The sequence below is a fragment of the Periophthalmus magnuspinnatus genome, chromosome 10 (assembly GCF_009829125.3).
Source record: "Periophthalmus magnuspinnatus isolate fPerMag1 chromosome 10, fPerMag1.2.pri, whole genome shotgun sequence".
Classification (NCBI taxonomy): domain Eukaryota; kingdom Metazoa; phylum Chordata; class Actinopteri; order Gobiiformes; family Gobiidae; genus Periophthalmus; species Periophthalmus magnuspinnatus.
The window spans coordinates 16,273,563-16,297,069 of NC_047135.1; the positions used below are offsets into that span (position 1 = coordinate 16,273,563).

At 43.9% G+C, this 23,507-nt stretch overlaps 1 protein-coding gene across 2 annotated transcripts; it reads left to right on the forward strand.

Moving 5' to 3' along the window:
- The first annotated feature begins 3,482 nt into the window (after nucleotides 1-3,482).
- Nucleotides 3,483-22,805, forward strand: LOC117377303 (protein SSUH2 homolog). Of its 2 annotated transcripts, none has more exons than XM_055224710.1 (12): nucleotides 3,483-3,606; nucleotides 9,191-9,265; nucleotides 9,447-9,522; nucleotides 11,198-11,327; nucleotides 12,953-13,013; nucleotides 13,158-13,279; nucleotides 17,794-17,856; nucleotides 18,198-18,277; nucleotides 19,909-20,001; nucleotides 20,210-20,315; nucleotides 20,608-20,715; nucleotides 21,081-22,805. In XM_055224710.1, exons 1-12 carry the CDS (start codon nucleotides 3,594-3,596, stop codon nucleotides 21,216-21,218), a joined length of 1,065 nt encoding a protein of 354 aa, XP_055080685.1. In that variant the 5' UTR covers nucleotides 3,483-3,593; the 3' UTR covers nucleotides 21,219-22,805. The 2 variants fall into 2 exon arrangements, with proteins under 2 accessions (XP_055080685.1, XP_055080686.1); XM_055224711.1 differs by having other exon boundaries at nucleotides 3,504-3,606; nucleotides 9,194-9,265; nucleotides 21,081-21,455.
- Nucleotides 22,806-23,507: the final 702 nt, after the last annotated feature.

A 23,507-nucleotide genomic window follows, 5' to 3' on the forward strand; every position in this document is an offset into this window, starting at 1 on the left:
AAAAGACAGAAATCGGGGAAGTTTTAACAGTGTTTATTTATAAGGATGCAAAAAGGCAAATGACGGTAGATCAGATGGTGTGTCGGGAGCGAGGAGTTATCCGTGGTCCAAGGGGAAAGCGTGAGTAGCTGAGTCAGAGACGGGGAGAACAGTACCAGTACAGGGAAGCAGGATCGAAGACGGGAGAGCTGAGCTGGTTCAAGGAGCGGGATCCGGTAAGCAAGTTAAAAAGCAGGAAAAAACATGAACTGAGCCAAGCACGGTACATTCACATGAACACGCGGACGATCTGGCACCGAGTGTCAGGTCCTGGCTCCTCTTATCCACCGCAGGTGCAGCTGATTGTGATTGCTTCCAGGTGTGCACGGAAGGAGCCAAGATTTCCGCCCAGCTCCAGACTCAGACACGCGAGGGAGGGGGAAAGGACAACAAATAGGCAGGACAGACAGGGATCATGACACAAACGATCTTAAACTAGTTCTCCCCTCAACATGGTCAACACCCAAGCCTATAAACATGGCCGACATAGGGCACGCCCCCTCTTTGTCTGAACCCTGTGAAGATTCAGGTAAGTGGATTAATGTATTTAACTGAATTGACAAAATAACTGAATAAAATATCTTTAAAGTAACAAATGTGTTTGATGATTAAATTTAAAAGGTAATATTAAAAGGGACAAAGGCCCACTTTGTCACACACAGTTACACAGTTACACAGTCACAGTTACACAGTCATGGTTTCACAGTCACACAGTCACAGTTACAAAGTCACACAGGCACACAGCCACAGTTACACAGTCACAAGCCCTCTCGGCTTGTGGATATCCAAAATAGGCCTTCAATAGATCTAAGAGAGCTAAAAAACAGGACAACAGGCAATCTGAACCTAGAAGAAAAGGTGTAACTATTTGAAAAAGCATTTTCAGACAGTTTCAGATTCCGGTCTATTTCAAAACTACAAACACTTTAAGACAGAAACTGGTTCACCCTAAGGACAAAACCCTGAGCCATAAACAAAGTAATGTGGTCTGTTCCATTCAGTGTAGTGAAGAGCGCAGTGAGCATTACATTGAAGAAACTAAACGGCAACTCCATAAGAGAATGTACCAATACCAGCGCGAGAGCTCCTCTGGACCACAGTCCGCCGTACATCTCCATCTCAAAGCCACAAACCACCCCTTTGATGATAGTGAGGTACAGAGTTTAGCTAGAGAAAAGAAATGATTTGAAAGGGGAGTTAAAGAAGCTGTTTTTTGTTAGGAAAGACAATCCTTCCTTAAACAGGAATGGGGGCCTGAGGTATAATCTCTCCACTATCTATAACCTCATTGTCAGACCTAAAGCAAACAAAATAAACAAAGAAGAACAATAAGGTGAGCCAATAGAGCCATTAAAGGTTGAATGGAGGCCATTAAGACTGAAACTGGAGACAATAGCTGTTTGCAGTTTCAGTATAGGTAGCCTCTCCCTTCAGATAGATATAAGGCAGTGGCCACCAGTAATCTGACCAGAACTGAAGAAGCGGCTTGGACGAGCAGCGAAACGTCTTCACTCCTACAACGTTTTGTCCAGTTGACACAGTCACAGTCACAGAGTTACAGCCACACAGTCACACTCACACAGTCACAGTTACACAGTCACACAGGTCACACGGTCAGAGTTATTCAGTCACACAGGTCACATAGTCACACAGGTCACACAGTTACACAGTCACACAGGTCACACGGTCACAGTTACACAGTCACACAGTCAAAGTTACACAGTCACATAGTCACATTCACACAGTCACAGTTACACAGTGACACAGTCATATTTACACAGTCACACAGTAACAGTTACACAGTGACAGTCACAGTTACACAGTCACACAGTTACAAAGTCAGTCACACAGTCACAGTTACACAGTCACAGTCACACAGTCACACTTACATAGTCACAGTTACACAGTCACACTTACATAGTCACAGTTACACAGTCACATAGTTAGTCAGTTACACAGTCACAGTTACACAGTCATACAGTCGCAGTTACACCGTCACACAGTCATACAGTCCCAGTCACACAATCACAGTTACACAGTTACAGTTACACAGGCACACAGTCACAGTTACATAGTCACACAGTCACAGTTACACAGTCACAGTTACATAGTCACAGAATCACAGTCACACAGTCATTGTTACACAGAGTTACACAGTCACAGTTACAGAGTCACACAGTGACACAGTCAGTTAAGTAATAGACAGTACATTAGACATTAGACAAACATTAGACATTCATAAAAATTGGTTTAAAAACAGGACAAAAATGAAAAAAAAAATGACTGAATGAAATATATGACAAAAACTTCAGTCACAGTCACACAGTGACAGTTAGACAGTCACATGGTGCTTATTTTCCTAACAGATGATTGGCTGTGGATCTTTGCATTAAAACCCCAATCATCACTGACCATTCAACAGGAAGGAGGGCATCTGACTGAACCACCACCATCTTTCCATTGTTCATTTAATCGACCAGCCCTGAGGAGGTACCTTCACCTGACTTAAAAGATCCTGTACCTGATTTTTCCCATGTGTTATACTGAGTAAACTGTATCTTACCATGGTACAGATATATTGTATAAGCAACTCTTGACCTAAAAATAAGGCCACTGGGTGATGTTTGCATCTAAGTATAAAGCGTTTTATTGTCAGAGAATCAGGAAATTCGTGGTAGCATGCCAGTTGCTGTTAGCTTTAATGTGACAGCAAAACTGCTCTGGTCTCTGAGAGTTGTAAAAAATGCTTATAAAGTCATTGTGGTGAATAATTAGGTTGCTCCGAATGCATAAGGTGTGAGGAATGACTTAAAACCACAGCAAAATGTTTAAAATGAACTAGCTCTGTTTTTCACCTTTTGAAGACAGTTAAAATGGAGTCTTAAAGTCTAACACAGTAGTACTATTGTATCTGCAGTAGTTTTATATCTGTAGTGGTAGTACCTGCAGTAGTACTATAGTATTTGCAGTAGTACACAGTATCTGCAGAACTCCTACACGAATGGCTGGAGGACAAATACTTGTGAAGTCGTACAATCTCTGGCCCCGCCTCCTGAACCCACCGTCTCTGAGTTGTGACCTGGATTAAAGAGAAAGGGAGGGGAGAAAGAGGAGGAGAAGAGGAGGAAATGGAGGAGGCGGGGGAGTAAGAGGGAGGAGGAGAAGAGGGAAGAAGGAGAGTGGAGAGGGGGTTGGAGTAGGAAGAGGGGTAGGTGGCGCATTCCAAGCAGAAATCCAATTTAAGTTCACCGGAAGTATACTCCTTCGAAATAAAACCCTCTGACCCACTTCGTCACCCGAGCGCCCGTTTATCACCGAGACGCGCGGCTCTGCGCGACACAGAGACATGCAATATAATAACATATATTAAAATATACCAGTGTTTGTGCGTGGCTCCGGGTCTGCGCTTTTATGGTGAAAAGGTCCAGAAGCAGCCTGCGCCTGTGCGCGAGTTTGACTACGCGTGCTGTTTAACGGGATCCACCTTCTTGACCTGTTTTAGACCTGAGTTAGACTTGGTTTAGGCTGGACACTGGTGAAGACTTCAGGAAAATATGAACACTAACGGTAACTAGCAAACTTTATATTTTACATATTTTATTTAACTTAAAAACACGTTTAACGCTCCACAAGCTTATCAATGCGTCTGATTAGACCCGGGTTGGACCCGCCCTTCGGTCCGCAGAACAGAGCTAGAGCTAGTGCTGATTTAGACCTGGTTTAGTTCCAGTGTAGACCTGGTTTAGTTCCAGTGTAGACCTGGTTTAGTTTCAGCTTAGACCTGGTTTAGGCCACTTATGAACGTGTGGAACCCTTCATTTAGGGCTAGTCCTGTTCTACAAAACACCTTCACCGTGTTTAGGGTCTAGTCCTGGTTTAGTCTCCGGGGTATATCATCTTGTTTAGTCCTGGAGCAGTATTCGGTCTAGGGTTGCACGATTTTTGATGAAAAAGTCAGATTTGTGATTTATATTTAAAATATAGGATTCTGCTCACATGAACTAGATGAAGAATGGAAAGAATCCCATATAATTCAGAACATATTTGTAGAGGTCTAAACAACAGGGTTAGCAGGTTTTACTACAAATAAGACCCCATGGAGACACATCAAGAGCAATCTTGATTTAAACCTGGTTCAGCCCTGGTTCGGCCCTGGTTCGGCCATGGTTCAGCCCTGGTTCAGCCCTGGTTCAGTCCTGGTTTAGTCCTGGTTTGGTCCTAGTTCAGGTTGTTGGAAGATGTGAATGGTTTTTCAGGTTTCTTCAGAATCTCTGACATGTAAAACTTCTGCCCCTGGGCTCTGACAAGTCCTGGTTTGATGTTGTTTTAGTCCTCGTTCAGACCTGGTTCAGACCTGGTTCAGACCTGGTTCAGACCTGGTTCAGACCTGGTTCAGACCTGGTTCAGACCTGGTTCAGGTCAGTTCTCAGTAAATATTATGTTGCAGTTTGTTGAAGGATGTGAGTGGTTTTTCGGGTTTTTTCAGAAACTCTGACATTTAAAACGTCTGCCCTGGGCTCTGGCACGTCCTGGTTTGATCTTGTTTTAGTCCTGGTTTGGTCTTGATTTAGTCTTGGTTTAGTGCTGGTTTGGTCCTTGTTAAGGTACTATTGCCTCTGTAGAGGAATTTGTCATCTGCTTTTCAGCCATCCTTCAGTACCGCTTGGGCATCTCCTCAGGAGCAGTAAGCAAAGCAGTGCATTGTCCAGAGACCCACCTGCAGATCTTAAGCTGGTCTAGCAGGAGGATTTGACCTGGGAAAACTGGAGTGCCCGGGGAAAAAACCCACCTAGACATGATCAGAACATGCAAACCACATGAAAAAAGGCACTGGGAGAACATGCAAACTCCACACAGAAAGAGCGGGGTGACCTGCGGATCGAACCGTCTTGCTGTGAAGCGTGAGTCTAGCCAATCAGTCACCACGTTAGTTCTGGTTTAGTCCGTGTTTAGTCTGTGGTTAGTCCGTGTTTAGACCTGGTTTGATGGTTGAGCTGGTTTGATCCTGGAGCTCAGACATGTTCAGACAGATGTGGTTCATGTCTGTAGAAATTCAGAGAATTTGGGGATTCTACTCCTTCAGAGTGAGACCTCCTGTTGTTGGTGGATTGCTCTCCTGTGATAGTTTTCTGATCAGAGTGAGTGCTCCTGCGTTGTAGTGGCTCAGGCAATTTTGAAGTAGTTTTCCCGTCAGTGTGAGACCCCCTGTTGAAATATTTCTCTCCTCAGAGGGCCACTGGAGCTGAAGTCACAGTCAGACATTAGGCTTTTTGCACAAAAGTCAAAAACTGGCTCTAGGAAAACAGAATGAATACTAATCTGCCCTGGTATGTAGATTGGAGAGACGTGGCCAATTCCTGTTGTGTGTGTTCTTATCTGTGCCTTTTACTAACTGTTTTCCTTTTTTACTAACACTTTTTAAAAGCCTGACCAGGCCTTTCTGTCATGCTTCTGATCATAATAATGTCACACTATCTCTGCTGCCCCCCTGTGCTCTGCACCTCCTCCCCAGCACAGCAGTGTTTGAACTGCAACCCCACACTGGACTGTTGACAGACCCTGACAAAACACCAGTCTTAAACCCTTGTGAAAATATAAGTTTTATGCGTGTTTTGCTTTTATAAGTGGTCAACAGAAATTCTGAGGGAAAATTACACTTGTATTTTGTATTTAATTGTACTAATGAATACAAATGTATTATTTCCACTGCTGTTTAATTCAATTCAATTCATTTTATTTTTGTAACGCCCAAAATCACAACAACAGTTGTCTCAAAGGGCGTTTATGTTTTGGTTGATGGGGGAAACCGGAGTACTTGGAGGAAACCCATCCAGACACAGGGAGGAACATGCAAAACTCCACACAGAAAGGCCTAGGGGGACCTGGGGATCGAACCAAACCTTCTTGCTGTGAGGCATGAGCGTTGCTACTCAGCCACTATGCTGTCTACACACAAAAACAAACCGGAAAATCAAACAACAGGAAAAATCAGACAAAACAAGAAAAATCGCCCAGGCGAGGAGGAGGGAGGGGGGGAGGAGGGCCAGGCGAGGAGGAGGGAGGGGAGGAGGAGGAAGACCCGGGCGAGGAGAAGGAGAGCTGGGCGAGGAGAAGGAGAGCTGGGCGAGGAGAAGGAGAGCTGGGCGAGGAGAAGGAGAGCTGGGCGAGGAGAAGGAGAGCTGGGCGAGGAGAAGGAGAGCTGGGCGAGGAGAAGGAGAGCTGGGCGAGGAGGAGGAGAGCCGGGCGAGGAGGAGGAGAGGGAGGCGGGTGGAGGAGGGCCAGGCCGGGAGGAGGAGAGGGTCCAGCTGTCATCGGGGTATCTGAAAGAGTTACACTCCACAGGGGGAGTGGGACGACGTTTAAAAGCTCATAAGTCTGTGATTAAGAGTTGGACTGTCAAAAAATAAAATAACTAAAGCTTGTGTGGTTTAGAAAATCTTTATGGGTCTGTTAACTGTTTCTGAACTCTTTGGTTTCTCATTATATACTGTTAATGAAAGGGTCTGTTGTGCCCTGTCTTCTCCTCTGATGCTGCCTGTCTGCAGTGCATCCTCCTGACCCCACACACAGACTCTCTACCCATACACGCAGACACACACACATTCACTCCTCTACCTGTGCACGCAGCAGATCACATACATATCAAAAGTCTACTTGCACAAACAAGCAAATTGTTGGGCTCTTCATTAGTACTAGTATTAGTATTGGTCTAGGAAAAATCCCAAGGACCTCATGGACCTCAATGCTGTGTACAGCCGTGCTCTTGTCATTCAGTGGCTGATGCAAACCAACAGCTGAGATCCTCTCTGAAACCTGACCCTCCTCCAGACTCAGACCAGACTCAGACCAGAGCTGTGTGAGTAGGGAACAATACTCAGAAAGAATCTGCTTCAGTCCTGTGCTTACAGCATGATCAGCAAGTGATCTGATCATCAAAAACACCTGGTGACACGTTGACATCTACTTTTTTTTTACTTAATTGTTTGTGCCCAAGCCCGCCGCTGGTGTGATCAATCATACAGTAATTCAGATTAGTCACATCAGATGGAACTGTTCACATGACTTTTTTTCTCAGAAGTTGTATTTGGAGTGATTCATGCATGTTTGTGTAATCTTTATTCCCCTGTATTCAAGACACCATTGCTCCAAAGATCCCAGTTTTCCCCTATCCCCTAGACATGCACGCTGTAGACACACCTGCTGATATGTGCGGCCTGGTCCGTCATATTTAAATGCTGTAATATGGAAAGGGATCTGGCTGCAGACCTCCAGAGGATCCAACCCGCAGACCTACACCAGGAGGACCCTCACATGACTAACCTCCATCCACCTCTCCTTAAAAGTAAATAAACGGCAGCCGTGCCAAAAGACTATCAAAGTCCACTCCCTGGTCGCTGTTGTCAACATAACTTTACTAAAGTTGACATAGTTTTACACTAAAGACAAGCCCAAACCCTTTTCCTAACCTTTACAGATTGTGTCTAGTCATAACCAAACACAGGCCCTACGGCAACATATTTAAAAGTTGGGTGCACCAGTGCGCTTAAGATTTTCATTTGGGTGCACCAGAACATGATTTGGGTGCCCCAAAACCTGCCTCTCATTTAAGCCATCGTAATATATTGTCCTTAAATTGTTTCAACAATAACTAAATAAGACTAAATAAATTACTTGTTTAGCTATTTTTTACCAGTATATATAATTCATACTCTTTACTACACACCTATTAAAAGGAAATATTTCTATAATGATGAGTTTTATCTATTGAAAGTTGTTTCTTAATGTTATTTGTTCAAATGATTGACCTTTGGTTTAATGCTGAGTTCAGTTAGGAGCATTGGGTATACAGTGGGGCAAAAAAGTATTTAGTCAGCCACCAATTGTGCAAGTTCTCACACTTAAAAAGATGAGAGAGGCCTGTAATTTTCATCATAGGTACACTTCAAGTATGAGAGACAGAGTGGGGGGAAAGAATCCAGGAAATCACATTGTGGGATTTTTAATGAATTAATTGGTAAATTCCACGGTAAAATAAGTATTTGGTCACCTACAAACAAGCAAGATTTCTGGCTCTCACAGACCTATAACTTCTTCATTAAGAGTATAAAAGACACCTGTCCACAACCTCAGTCAGACTCTAAAGTCCACTATGGCCAAGACCAAAGAGCTGTCAAAGCAGCCCAGAAACAAAACTGTAGACTTTCACCAAGCTGAGAAGACTGAGTCTGCAATAGGTAAGCAACTTGGTGTGAAGAAATCAACTGTGGGAGCAATTATTAGAAAATGGCAGGCATGCAAGACCACTGATAATCTCCCTCGATCTGGGGCTCCACGAAAGATCTCACCACGTGGGGTCAAAATGATCACAAGAACAGTGAGCAAAAATCCCAGAGCAAGTGCCAGATATGTCCAGGCCCGTTTGAAGTTTGCTAGAAAGCATTTGGATGATCCAGAAGAGGATTGGGTGAATGTCATCAATGGTCATATGAAACCAAAATAGAACCTTTTGGTAAAAATTCAACTTGTTGTGTTTAGAGGAGAAAGAATGCTGAGTAGCATCCAAAGAACACCATACCTTCATCATGATTTGGGCTGTTTTTCTGCAAAGGGACCAGGATGACTAATCTGTGTAATGGAAATAATCAATGGGGCCATATATCATGAAATTTTGAGTGAAAACCTCCTTCCATCAGCAAGGGCACTGAAGATGAAACATGGCTGGGTCTTTCAGCATGACAATGATCCCAAACACACGGGCAACGAAGAAGCATTTCAAGGAGGCCTAGCCAGTCTCCAGATCTCAACCCCACAGAAAATCTTTGGAGGGAGTTGAAAGTCCGTGTTGCCCAGCGACAACCCCAAAACATCACTGCAAGTTCATTTCAGACTAGTAATGAAAGCTATTGATTAGATGTCTTTGAAGTGCTACACTTGAAACAATTTGAAATGACCTTTAATAGACAATGTGCTAAGGAAACAACTGATAGGAAGTGTCATTAAGTTGTTCCTAAAGTAAACTTAAGAAAAATGAACATGTAGGTGGAGGTGCATCCTGGTGGAGGTCTGCAGGGTAGGGTCCTCTGGGTGGAGGTCTGCAGCCAAGACTCACTAATATATGACTATACAACTTTTGCCTCTGTTTTTGTTACAGCAGTCTACCCCCCGCCCTCAGCGCCCCCTGCTGACATGTTTGGGAACGTGCCTGGATATGAGGGCATCGGAGGAGGTGAGGCGGGAGTAAATTAACTCAATCTGGAGTTAAAACAGAAACTGCAAGTCTTACCACAATGATCCACATGTGTATATATTTATGACATGTTGAGCCCTGATTCTGCTCATACCCCAGTCCCTGCTCAGTCCCGGTTCAGTCATGGTTCAGTCTTGGTTCTCACTCTCTTCTGTTTCAGGAGGATACCTGCCTCCTCCTGTGCCGCTGGAGCCCATCATCCCTCCACAGCCTGGCCCCTCCCCCGACGAGTGGACGTATGTGCACACACACACTCACTCGAATGCAAGCTTACACACTCATGCGTGCTCGTACACTCACGCTCGCACACTCACATGCACACACATATGTTCACACACTCACATGCTCACATGCACAGCAACATGCATGTTCATGTGCACGCTCATTTTCACATTCTTTTTACAGTTTTCATATGTGATCATTACTTTTTTTTCAGTACAGTACAAAATATAACAGGACTTAACAAGACATAGAAACATGCAAATGAGACAAAGAAACAGACAAGAAAATGATAAACCTGGTACAAAGCATAGGACAAGAAACAGAAATAAAACAATGATCAGATTTTGGGATGGGTTTAGGGGCTGATGGGCTGGGGGCTTACAATGAGCTAATGTTTTATTATTGAGCAGGTGAAATTAATGAACGAGTGAGTATAGTTGTGAAGTTAAAACTAGTTTTGACATCCAGTTTCAGGGTCTCCATTCTCTTACTTATTTTTTTCCCTTCTCCTTTCTTCCCTTTATTTTTCTTCTTTTCCTTTCTTCCTTTTTTCCTCTTCCTTTCTCCCTTTCCTTTCCTTCTTCCTTCCTCTTTTCTTTTCCTTTTCCCCCCCTTTCTCCTTTTTTCTTTCATATTTCCCTTTTATCTTCCCCTTTTCCATTCTTCCTTTTTCCTTTTTCTTTGAATGAATAATTGGATAACCTTCCCCACATCATTTCTGCCCTATACTCAAGCTAATAGTATTTGTGTGCATGTGTGTGTGGGGCAAGTGATATCTAAAGTGCGTTAAAAGAAGGGCCTTTTGCGAGTATTTCTACTTGAGACAGGGTTACTGTCCCAAGGAAACCATCTCTCATCTGGCATACCAGCCTGTGTTTGGGTCTATAATGATTTGCCCTACTATATTGTGGTGCATTAAAAACACAGAAAATGATGGCAGGCAAAGTTAGTATTTGAGCAGCAGCCGCTTTTGTAATATCATTACTATCAATATCAGCAGTATCATCAACAAATGAAATTAAAATTACAATTATAATCAAGGGAGAGGGGAAACTGCTATGGATAATAACTATTACAGAAGAAAAAATAAATAAAGGGGTGAAAAGTGTAGAGGTGATGTGTCTGAATATAGTATTGATAATTATTATTTGAAGTTAAAGTATGACAGAAAAACATTCCACATTTTGACGAAGTAGGGTTGATTCTTGTACTTTATCGCAGTTGTTCTTTCTATGAAGATGTGTTCTATAATTGTGTTTCTTCAATGTGAGATGTGACATGTTTGTTTTGATTTCCAATTTTGAAATATAATTCTTTTAGCTAGAGACAGGCATGTGAGCAGGGGATTTTTATACTTGACAGGAATGGAAATTTGTGTAAGATCTCCTAGTAGACATAGTGCTGGAGATGGTGGAATTCTGCAGCCCATAATATCTGTGAGGGTGTTGGTGACAGTGATACAGAATGAATGTACGGGTGGACAGTCCCATGTGGCGTGCATATGTTGGGTGTGGTATCTTGATTACATTGTGTGCAGATAGCTGTTTGTGATCATTACAATCATCTGCATTATCTCTGCAGTATCCACCTGTTCGAGGATTATATTTCATATGTAATTACTAAAACCATAATTGTTATCTCTCTCTGCAGTATCCGTCTGTTCTATGTGGTTATTGTTTCTCTGTTCAGTATCCCATCGATTACAGAGGATGAGGCTCACGAGGCGTTTAAGAGTTTCGCCTCAGGACACTGCTGCTGGAGTTCAGCACCGGCCAAAGACGGAGTCATCACTAATATGCAGCATTTTAACACCTATAGGGTAAATAGTATACAAACATACAAATATACAAGAGTAATCATCACTAATATGCAGCATCTTAGTACATATAGAGTAATTATTATATCACACATGTACACATATCGAGCACCTGGTGGTCGGGCCTTTCCTCACGAGGCCCGGCTGGGCCCAGCCCAAAGGAACAACGTGGGGCCGTCCTCCCTTGGACCCACCACCTGCGGGAGGAGCCATGAGGGGCGGGTGCAGAGAGATCTGGGCGGCAGTCGAAGGCGGGGACCTCGACGACCGGATCTCCGGACATGGAGACTAGCTCTGGGGACATGGAATGTCACCTCGCTGAGGGGGGGGGGACCTGAGCTTGTGCGGGAGGTTGAGCGCTACTGGCTAGATATAGTCGGCCTCACCTCCACGCACAGCTTGGGCTCTGGAACCCAACTCCTTGAGAGGGGTTGGACTCTCCATTTCTCTGGCATTGCCCGCAGGGAGCAGCGGCGAGGTGGTGTGGGCTTGCTCATTGCCCCACAGCTCAGCCGCCACGTGTTGGAGTTCACCCCGGTGAACGAGAGGGTCGCGTCCCTGCGCCTTCGGGTCGGGGACAGGTCTCTCACTGTTGTGCCGGCCTACGGGCCAAACAGCAGTGCGGAGTACCCGGCCTTTTTGGAGTCCCTGGGAGGGGTACTTGAGGGGCACTAGACAGTGCACCAACCGGGACTTCAATGCCCATGTGGGTAATGACAGTGACACTTGGAGGGGTGTGATTGGGAGGAATGGCCTCCCCGATCTGAACCCGAGTGGTGTTTTGTTATTGGACTTCTGTGCTAGTCACAGTTTGTCCATAACAAACACCATGTTCGAGCACAAGGGTGTCCATTGATGCACGTGGCACCAGGACACTCTAGGTCAGAGGTCGATGATCGACTTTGTTGTCGTGTCATCTGACCTCCGGCCGCGTGTCTTGGACACTCAGGTGAAGAGAGGGGCAGAGCTGTCAACTGATCACCACCTGGTGGTGAGTTGGATCCGCTGGCGGAGGAGGAAGGCGGACAGACCTGGCAGGCCCAAGCGCATCATGAGGGTCTTCTGGGAACGTCTGGCGGAGCCCTCTTCAACTCACACCTCCGGGAGAGCTTCTCCCTGATCCCGGGGGAGGCTGGGGCCATGGACAAGGTCGCGGATACAAGCGGCTGAAATGGGTTTCCTCCGTAGGGAGTACCCTTAGGGATAGGGTGAGGAGCTCGGTCACACGGGATGAGCTCGGAGTCGAGCCGCTGCTCCTAAACGTCGAGAGGAACCAGCTGAGATGGCTCGGGCATCTGCTCAGGATGCCTCCTGGACGCCTCCCTAGGGAGGTGTTCTGGGCATGTCCCACCGGGAGGAGGCCCCGGGAAAGACCCAGGACACGCTGGAGGGACTATGTCTCTCGGCTGGCCTGGGAAAGCCTTGGGGTCCCACCGGAGGAGCTGGAGGACGTGTCCAGAGTGAGGGAAGTCTGGGAGTCCCTGCTTAGACTGCTGCCCCCGCGAACCGGCCCCGGATAAGCGGAAAAAAATGGATGGATGGATGTACACATATACATGTTATAAACAACATGCTATTTAAACATGCAGGATGTGTGTGTGTAAATGTGTGGTTTTGTGTTGTTGCAGTATCGTTTGGAGACCTTCACTGAGTCCAGGTCAACTGAATGGGCCCAGAAACCCCACGAAGGTAACTGTGTTCTGTCTTCTCCTGTGATGGTCTGTTTTAAACCTCTCCTCTGATTGGCTCTTTTAAACATCTCCTCTCCTCTCATTGGCTGTTTTAAACCTCCTCTCCTCTGAATGGCTGTTTCTCCTCTTCTCTGATTGACAGGTGAGACAGCAGATTTTTACACTCAGCCCGCTCCTCGACCCTGGGAGATCGCGGCCCCACCCCCGAGTCACTTCACCAACCACATGGAGAACATCAGAGTGCCATTTACTTCATCTATCAAGGTACACTCATGGATCTATTAAAATAACTGGAATAGGGTATTGCCGGCTTGGTCTCCAGTTGAATTAGTGGCCACTCATTAATACTACAACTAAAAAATGCCTCCTGCCCAAAAATAATTTTTCTCACAGAGCGCAATGTAATCACAAATTGCTTGTGTTCGGATGACAAGACACCTACAGCTTTCACAAAGGTCAAATTTGTTGGTGATTTTTACCTATTTTCAGATGATAAACTTTCTCTCAACTCAAAACCCATATGTTGTCTTAAAAAACGCTTTTTAATCATTAGCTTCGGCTACACTCTGTGTCTGCTCTAGCTAAGCTCAAGCGCTGATTGATTAGAGCAGTCACATGGTATGACATAAACGAGCATATGAGCGATATGAATGAGCCATAGGTTTAGAACATGGTTCAGAAGCACCCTGCAAGCATAAACATGATAATTTGTTATTTATTTATTATTCTCTTGCCTCCTTCGCCGCCACACCGCTCGCTCTCATTGCGTAAAATTTCTTGGGGGTTAGTTCAACTGGTCGATGAGCAGAGCAGGACCAGCTGTACCTAGCTGCTAAAGGATAAACTCACAACATACGCCACAATCGGTGGTCGTGTTTAGGCCTGGGGTTTTGGTACAACCCCTACTGCTGCTGCTGCTGCTATTACTACTATTACTATTTCTACTGCTCCTGCTGCTGCTGCGACTACTACTGCTGCGACTACTACTGCTGCTGCGACTACTACTGCTGCTACTGCTGCTGCTGTTGCTGTTGCTGCTGCTGCTACTATTACTACTGCTACTACTAGACTTCTCTCAAGCATCTCGCAGTCAGCATTACAAATATGGAACGCTGCTCCAAATTAGCCGCCATAACTGCTAGCCTTGATGAGCTTCATTTGGAGCAGCTGTGGGTGGCGACACACTCACTTCTTTATACAGTCTGTGGTTGTACCCTCCCTCGTCCCGCCTCACAGTTGTTTGTGCTTGTTTCTGTCCCTTGAGGCCTCTCTGACACACCCCTCCCTGAGGTTTAAACATGGCATTGGTGAAAAAAGTGAGTGGAGTGAACCAAAGCTAACAATTAAAAAGCTGTTTTTAAGACAACTGAGCTGAGAAAAACTTTATGATCTGAAAATAGGCAAAAAGCAATACTAGTCCTGTCACAATAATACTTTTTGAAACATGAAATGTTGTGACAGGGAAACATTTTTGATAAATGATAATATTGACAGTACTTTATGCCACTGGTAGCAGGATAATCCCAGTGAACCATTTTTTAAATATACAGTATCATTAAAAGACCTGAGCTGCAACAAATAAATAGCAGAATGAAACTATAATCAGCCATCAGACTCTGTTACTGTTTTAGAGGTGCGATGTCGCCATAGACAAGAGGTTGGCAACCTTTAACACCCAAAGTGCCATTTGGCACTTTCACGGAAAAGAAAATGCTAAGAGCCGCAAATTATTTGTGAAAAGGAAGATAACATTGTACATATTGTTGTTTTTTTACCTTCACGTTTTGTATAAACTATAGTGTGTTGCTTATGAAATCCATGAAGTGCTACAGGGAAATGTAATTTTATTTATGTAATGAACACACTTTGAAGATTTTGAGTTCTTAAAAAAAAAACTTTAAAAAAAAAATCTCTTACCAATGCTGTCAATCACACCTGTTGCTAACGCAAGAAGGAGCAATCTCGGGGAAAGAATCTCCATATCTTGAGACACAATATACAATAGTCAAACAAAAATACCAGGTTCATGTAGAGCGGGTTAATATGAAAATTTTAAGACCAAAATGACGAGCCTGACAGCAGCAGTTACGGAGAGAGGTGCCAAAGTTTTCTAATATAAAGTGAACTGGAGTTGATTTAGCCCAGGGGTTCGATCGAACCCTAGGGGTTCGGTGAGTCAGTCTCAGGGGTTTGGCGGAGGTCAAGACATACATCCGACTCATATGATTAGCGGACTGCGAGCGTCTTCAGACGTTGGCCCAATTCAACAAATGCACCCTCTGATGTGTCCATTGAAGTACCTGCCCAACTTAAATGAGCCGTTTAAACGGCATAAAAACATAAAACGACATAAAAAAAAAGAAAAGGAACAGACTTTGCTTTGAAAATGACATGAGAGTGGCACTTGCCAAGGTGAAGCCACGCGTTTCTGAACTGGTCTCTCAAAGGCAACAGCAGAAGTCACACTGATTTGCAGTAAATATTCATTATTATTCTAACCTGATGGAAATTAGGTGATGGGTGTGTGTTAAAATGTTAAAAACAATAAATAGCATAAATACAATAAGTTCATTATTGAAATACATAAGGTTAAAAATTAAAATAATTTCAGTGTGGTAGAATTAAAAAAGGTCAAGTCTTTGTGAAAAGGTATGTATGTAATTTGTTGTGAGTTCATGCATTTGTTTTGGTTTTACAGGTTTTACTTTGAACACAGTGATGTTAATGCACCGTTCATTTTGTGCACCAGTAAAACATATATATGTCTTGAATTTGGAAAAAAAAAAAAAAAAAACCCTAATATATATATATTTATTTTTTTTATTTATTTTTTTATTTATTTATTTCAATAATCAAGGGTTCGGTGAATGTGCATATGAAACTGGTGGGGTTCAGTACCTCCAACAAGGTTAAAAACCACTGATTTAGCCAGAAGCACGCCTATGCTTACTTCCTATTTGAAAGGTGCTGTCTAGCAGATTAGCTATGTCCATTTATATATACAGTCTATAGATGTTTCGGATGTCAAAAAACAGGAAGATTTCACATCTGCCTGTGTTTTTTTCCTATTTGTGCTTTTACCACATCATCATCAGGTGAGTTTGGGGAGGCCATGGAGGAGGACTATCGGACGGCCTCAAAGAGATTCTGGCAAACCGTCCGACTCCTCAGGAGGGGGAAGCAGTGCTTCACCAACACTGTTTACAATGCGGGTGGACAGCTGCTGACCTCGACTGGGGATGTTGTCGGGCAGTGGAAGGAATACTTTGAGGATCTCCTCAATCCCACCGTCACGTCTTCCGAGGAGGAAGCAGAGACTGGGGACCTGGAGGCGGACTCGTCCATCACCCTGGCTGAAGTCACCGAGGTGGTTGGCGAGCTCCTCGGTGGCAAGGCTCCAGGGGTGGACGAGATCCATCCTGAGTACTTCAAGTCTCTGGATGTTGTGGGGCTGTCTTGGCTGACACGTCTCTGCAACATCGCGTGGCGGTCGGGGACAGTGTGGAATGGCAGACCGGGGTGGTGGTCCCTCTGTATAAGAAGGGGGACCGGAGGGTGTGTTCCAATTACAGGGAAATCACACTCCTCAGCCTTCCTGGTAAGGTCTATTCCAGGGTACTGGAGAGGAGAATCCGACCCATAGTTGAACCTTGGATTCAGGAGGAGCAGTGTGGTTTTCATCCTGGTCGTGGAACACTGGACCAGCTTTATACTCTCTATCGGGTCCTTGAGGGTTCATGGGAGTTTGCCCAACCAGTCCACATGTGTTTTGTGGATCTGGAGAAGGCATTCGACCGTGTCCCTCGTGGTGTCCTTTGGGGGTGCTCTGGGAGTATGGGGTCCGGGGCTCTTTGCTAAGGGCTGTCCAGTCCCTGTATGACCGGAGCAGGAGCTGTGTTCGCATTGCCGGCAGTAAGTCAGACCTGTTCCTGGTGCATGTTGGGCTCCACCAGGGCTGCCCTTTGTCACCGGTTCTGTTCATAATATTTTTGGACAGAATTTCTAGGTGCAGCCAGGGGCCGGAGGGGGTCTGGTTTGGGAACCACAGGATTTCATCTCTGCTGTTTGCAGATGATGTTGTCCTGTTGGCTTCATCGAGCCAGGATCTGCAGCAGGCACTGGGGCGGTTTGCAGTCAAGTGTGAAGAGACTGGGAGGAGAATCAGCTCCTCCAAATCCGAGGCCATGTTTCTCGACCGGAAAAAGGTGGTTTGCCCTCTTTGGGTGGGTGGTGAGTCTCTGCCTTGAGTGGAGGAGTTCAAGTATCTCGGGGTCTTGTGGATGGAGCATGAGATTGACAGGCGGATCGGTGCAGCGTCTGCAGTGATGCAGTCGCTGTATCGGTCCGTTGTGATAAAGAAGGAGCTGAGTCCAAAGGCAAAGCTCTCGATTTACCGGTCAATCTACGTTCCTACCCTCACCTATGGTCATGAGCTCTGGGTAATGACCGAATACAAGTGGCTGAAATGGGTTTCCGCCGTAGGGTGGCCGGGCGCACCCTTAGGAATAGGGTGAGGAGCTCGGTCACACTGGAGGAGCTCAGAGTAGAGCCGCTGCTCCTACACATCGAGAGAAACCAGTTGAACTGGCTCAGGCATCTGCTCAGGATGCCTCCAGCCACCTGCCTCCCTAGGGAGGTGTTCTGGGCATGTCCCACTGGGAGGAGGCCCTGGGGAAGGGGGGCAGTGCTCTCATTTTAGGGGATGGAAAAGATTTGTGTCATTTAAATAATTATAACAGTTAATAACACAGTTTTAACTCTGTAAATGTGTGTTTAAGGAGTGCTACAACTGTCGCGCTCTAGGGACGCTGCCGTGTGACACCTGTCGCGGAGATGGGAAGGTGAGACACACAACGATCAATCGCATGCAGCCTCAGATTAAAGGGAGAGAGGGAAAACATTGAGCAATGCTTTAAAGAAAGAGGGAGTGTTAAAGATGAGAGAGAGAGAGAGAGAGAGACGTACAGCACAATTCATACACAAGGTAATTCAAAGTGCTTTACAGAATAAGAAAGAAAAAGAAAAAACAAAACAAAAAGAAAAACATTAAAATCACACAAATCAAAACATAAATAATCATCATAAATTTACCATTAAAAGAGAAGAGAAAAAGAAGGGGAGGGGGGCAGAGAGAGAGCGTTGGTATGTTTGTTTACTTGTGCTTGTCCTGTGATTGTATCAGAAGCCATGTTGGGTTTGTAATGGAGCAGGGACCAGAGGCGAGGAGAACTGTTCACACTGCAATGGCACTGGCACTGACAGGTACAAACACTACTATAACTACAACTGAAAAAGTACTGCTATAATTACTATACTACTGTAACTGTGAGGAGTCCATAAGTTAACTTCTAAAGCCTTTATCATCAATCTGCCCTTCCCATATGGCATCACGGTATCCCCGAGCAAACCGTGACGTCATCGGCCAATCAGAATTTGTCACATTACGTCAAATATGATTTTATTTCACTACTTTCAGGTACGATGCAGCAATTAAAACCTTTTCATATGGTGTTTTCGCCCCCGTCTTTGTAACTCGCCTCTGCTGAAGAACTTTGTGCACTAGACAGAAAACCCTCAAACTGGACATTTTTATGTTGAGTTTTCTAACATAACCACAAATGTAACACCACTTTGAGTTCATCATTTGGTGTGTGTGTGTGTGTGTGTGTGTGTGGGGGTGTGTGTGTATGTGTGTATGTATGTGTATATATGTATGTATGTATGTATGTATGTATGTATGTATATATATGTATGTATGTATGTATGTGTATATATATATATATATATATATATATATATATGTATGTATGTATGTATGTATGTATGTATGTATGTATGTATGTATATGTATGTATGTATGTGTATATATATGTATGTATGTATGTATATATATGTATGTATGTGTATATATATGTATGTATGTGTATATATATGTATGTATGTATATATATATATATATATGTATGTGTGTGTATATATGTATATATATATATGTGTGTATATATATATATATATATCAACACAGAAGAAGACTTTTTCTGTGCATTTGTTTAATCTAAAAATAAAGTATATTTAGGGTTTGAGGTTTATATTAAGCCCAGTGTCTAAACGAGGCCATGACAAACGGGTGACACATAAAAACAAAAGTGGAGCTCAATCATGAAATGTGTCAGAAAGTCTAAAAGTCTCCATTTTTCAACATTATGTAAACATCAAAGATCTGATGTGGTTCAAACAAACCCGCCATGAGGAGAATGCTCCGTCCATGTGTTTCTTCCTGGTCAAGGCGACAGTTCAACAGCTCCAACATTTAAACATTATTATGTTTGGATTGAAATGTTTCTATGTCCATGAGTTTTAGAGCTGTGGAACATTTGCAGTTGCCAAACAAAGAAATGACTAGTTTAATTTCTTAGTAAAATATCAAGTTTAGGACAAGAAAACTGGAACAATGTTTTAAAATAGGGCATCAAAACGACGGACACACATTTTCGGCCGCATTTGTCAGGTGCATGAAATGGGACAGCACTTGTATCGCCGGAATTTACATAAGCCCTTAAATACACCATTCGAACGACACTTCAAACGATGCATTTTTTTAACCGCATTTCCTGTGGAAAACCTAATGCGACCCAGCCTCACCCAAACTCTGCCTCCAGCGGCCCCCAGGTAAATTGAGTTTGAGACCCCTGATTTAAATTAAGCTAACATGATTAACTGAGATTCAGGAGCAGGACTACGCCTCAACCTCCTACTGCTTCTCTCCAGCAATCCATAGCTCACCTCAACCACACCTGAACTGGCCTGAGGTGTGTTTTTTCCTAGTGAAATACATCTTTTGTGGCTATTCTACACTACTGTTACCACAAAACTACATACACACTGTGTTCCAGGTGCGACAAGTGCAGTGGTCGAGGGACCAAAGACTGTGACATCTGTAAAGGAAAGAGGCAGCTGCTGGCCTACATCAACCTCAAAGTGGAATGGTACTACCAACCTCATCGAATACAGGAGGGAGGGCATCTGACACACAGGGCATTTGGCACAATAATCTCAGTTTAGACAGGGGGAGGGGATCTGACACAATAACTTCTGCTCATACAGAGGAGGGGCATCTGACACACAGAGAGGGCATCTGACATTCTGGCTCGGCCTTTGACACTCTCGGAGCGCTTCTGATGTGTTTTGTCACAGGAAGAATAACACTGAGGACCATGTGGTGCATCAGGAGTCTGGACTGGACCCAAACGACCTGCAGAGCGTCCACGGCAAAGAGCTGTTCAAGAACAACAACTACCTGGTACTGCAAATACTGCTAATACTACAAGACGACTACTGCTACTACTACTACTACAAATACTACAGATACTACTAGAAATGCTACTAATACTAATAGTACTACTGCAAATACTACAAATGCTCTTACAATTACTACGAATACTACTACTACTATTGCAAATACTACTAATGCTACTACATATATTACAGATACTTACTGCAGTTACTACTGCAAATAGTACTGCACATAGTACAACACAAAGTAGTCTTCTTCAACCCTGGTCTAGTCCTGGTCTAACCCTGATCTCTTTCAGCTCTATCCTCTGGTTGGATTTCCAAACCCGTCGATCTCTGAGGCCTCCGATCGAATGATCAGAGACCATCAGACCAAGTATGCCCAGAGCTCCAGGATCCTGCAGCAGGTACCATTGCTGCTACTACTATTGCTACTATTGATAGTACTACTAATACTACTGATTATAATACCTTACATGTGAAGGCTCCACACTCGTCATTTTTCATTCACTCCACACTTGATGGTACCAAGCTCCTATTGTAGCCACGGGTGCCTTCGGGCAGACTGACGGAAGCGACACTAACACAACAACAGTTTGGACTCCTCCTGCTTCTACCATTACTGTGAATACTGCAGTGTAGCACTGGCACTACTACAATACCAGGCTTCAGTACTTTCCCATACACTGAGCCCTTACGACCCCCTGAAGTCTGGTTCTGATCCTGCTGTATGTAGTCTGGTTATGATCTTGTTATGATCCTTTCATTCCAGAGGCAGACAGTGGAGCTGATCCCGATCTCTAAGGTCACATACAAGTGGAAGGGTGACTCCCACATTTTCTACGTCTACGGCAATGAGCGCTACGTGAGTGCCGACTACCCCGCTACATGCTGCTGTGTGATCATGTGACCAGCCTAGTGCCACACCTACATGTGAACGGTCCCAACCACCTGGTGCTATGTGAGAATGTGACCTGTGACCCTGCCTCCTGCCTCCCACATGACTTGCCGCACCCACATGTATTTTATCAGTAAATCACTTTATATTCAAGAGTCAATCAATGATCCAACCAATCTTAAAAATGAGGTTTGTCCAAAGTATGGTTACCATAGTAACATCTGCGCCAAAGTATCTGGGCATGCCCCCTCCCCACCACACACACACACACACACACACACACACACACACACACACACACACACACACACTCGCAATAGGTGACGGGAATATAAAATTTAATTAAATACTGTTATATTATGTGTTTTTAACAATCCTCAGAGACTGACAGAGTGCTCTAGGCCTGGTTCAGACCTGGTTTAGTCCTAAGTGAGACCTGGTTTAGACCTGGTTTAGTTCTGGTTTAGTTTTCAGTAAGACCTGGCTTAGTACTGGTTTAGTAATCAGTGAGTCCTGGTTCAGACCTGGTCTTGGTTTTGCCTTGTTCACTTAGGTTAGCTTCAGGGACCTTTAGGTAAATATTGTTTTTGAACAGTAAAACTTCCCTGATTATGACCTGCTGAGACTGGACAAACCTGGGTCTAGTCCTGTTCAGTCCTGGTTCAGTTCTGGTCCAGTCTAGTCCTGGTTCAGTCCCAGTTCCATCCCGGTCTTGGTCCTGTCCTGGCCACCTTCAGTCTGTGAGCTGCTTGGATTAGGGCTTGACTCTTTTTTCTGTTTTTTCTCTGTAACTGCCTTTTATGACCACTTAGAGGCGCTGTTCACTCAGACCTCACACCTCAACTGTTTCAGAATCTTGTATTTGGACCTGATCTAATCCTTGTTTAGACCTGGTTTAGTCCTGGTGTCATCCTGTGTTTCATGTTTACATTTAGTTTTGAATTGTAAAGCCATATTAAGAGATGACATGCAGTTCAGACTAAACCTTAAATGTGAACACCCGTTTAACATGTTTCTAACCTGTTTTTTACTAACACACTTGTTCTGGAGAAAGTACTGCATGAGTCACTACTACTACTACTACCATGTACTGTTACTACTATGTACCATCTAATACTATGTACTGTATACCCTCTGTATCCCAGGACTGACAGTTTAAATGTGTGAATAAAGTGAGTCCCTTTGAACCATATGTCCTGTTCTGACCCCTGACCTCTGACCCTATTTTGACGTCTGACCCCCGAGCGGACACATGGACAGAACTCAGAACTCTTAAATAGTTAACAATAGAGTGTCGTGTCTGGAGTTTCTGCAGAAACTCACAGCTCTGTCCTTGACTCCAAGCATCAATGTCTCCTAATGTATTTTATGTGTCTGCATTTTACTGGCATTCACGTGTTATTAACTTTAGAGTTAGTACATGGAGATACATGTTTAAAGTAGTGCACATTGTTCATATTGTTAAATGCAGATACTTATAATTCCACCTGCATGGTGTAAAACAGCCAGTGAAAAGAAAAACAATATCAAACAACAAGAAAACATAAAATGAGCCCTAAACCATCTAAATTTAAACTATAAGATAAAAAAAATGCTAAAACCCATAATATAATAATAAAATGGCAACAATAAAATGTTAAAACATACACATCCATGAGTAGACTAAGCAACCCATGTACAGATCTGTGTCTGTTATAATATGCAGACTTTATAACCCTCAGACCATAAAACTACTCATATATGACCAGAATAGGCAAACACAAAAATCATAACTCCCTTAACTCTAAAAACTCAAGCATGTGGATCTATTCAGTACAAGATCCAAAAACCCATTTGTTACAGTTCTGTACGACGGAGTATAAGGGTCACTTAAATAAATAAAAAATATGCGGGCGCTACGAGAATAAAGTCGTAGCATTTCGACAATAAAGTCGTAATTTTACGAGATTAAAGTCGAAGCCAGAAAAAGTCGTAATATTACGAGAATAAAGTCGTATTTTTATGAGAGTATAGGCTGCTGTGCGTGAATGAGTGACCAGTGCGTTATGAAGAATTTGGAGCATTTTGTTCAGATATAGAAATTTCTTCCAAATCTGTCTGATTCCTCCGACTAAACAAACTCAAATGCTTGCAGTGTCCCTTCAAAGTACTTATATTGATGATAGTGTGGTGATGGTGGGCTAAAAGACACAGTATTTCATCGTGTGTAAACCCCAGTTGAAAGTTTATCTGAACAAAATGCTCCAAATTCTCCATAACGCAAAACGCATTGGTCATTCACGCACAGCAGCCTATATATAT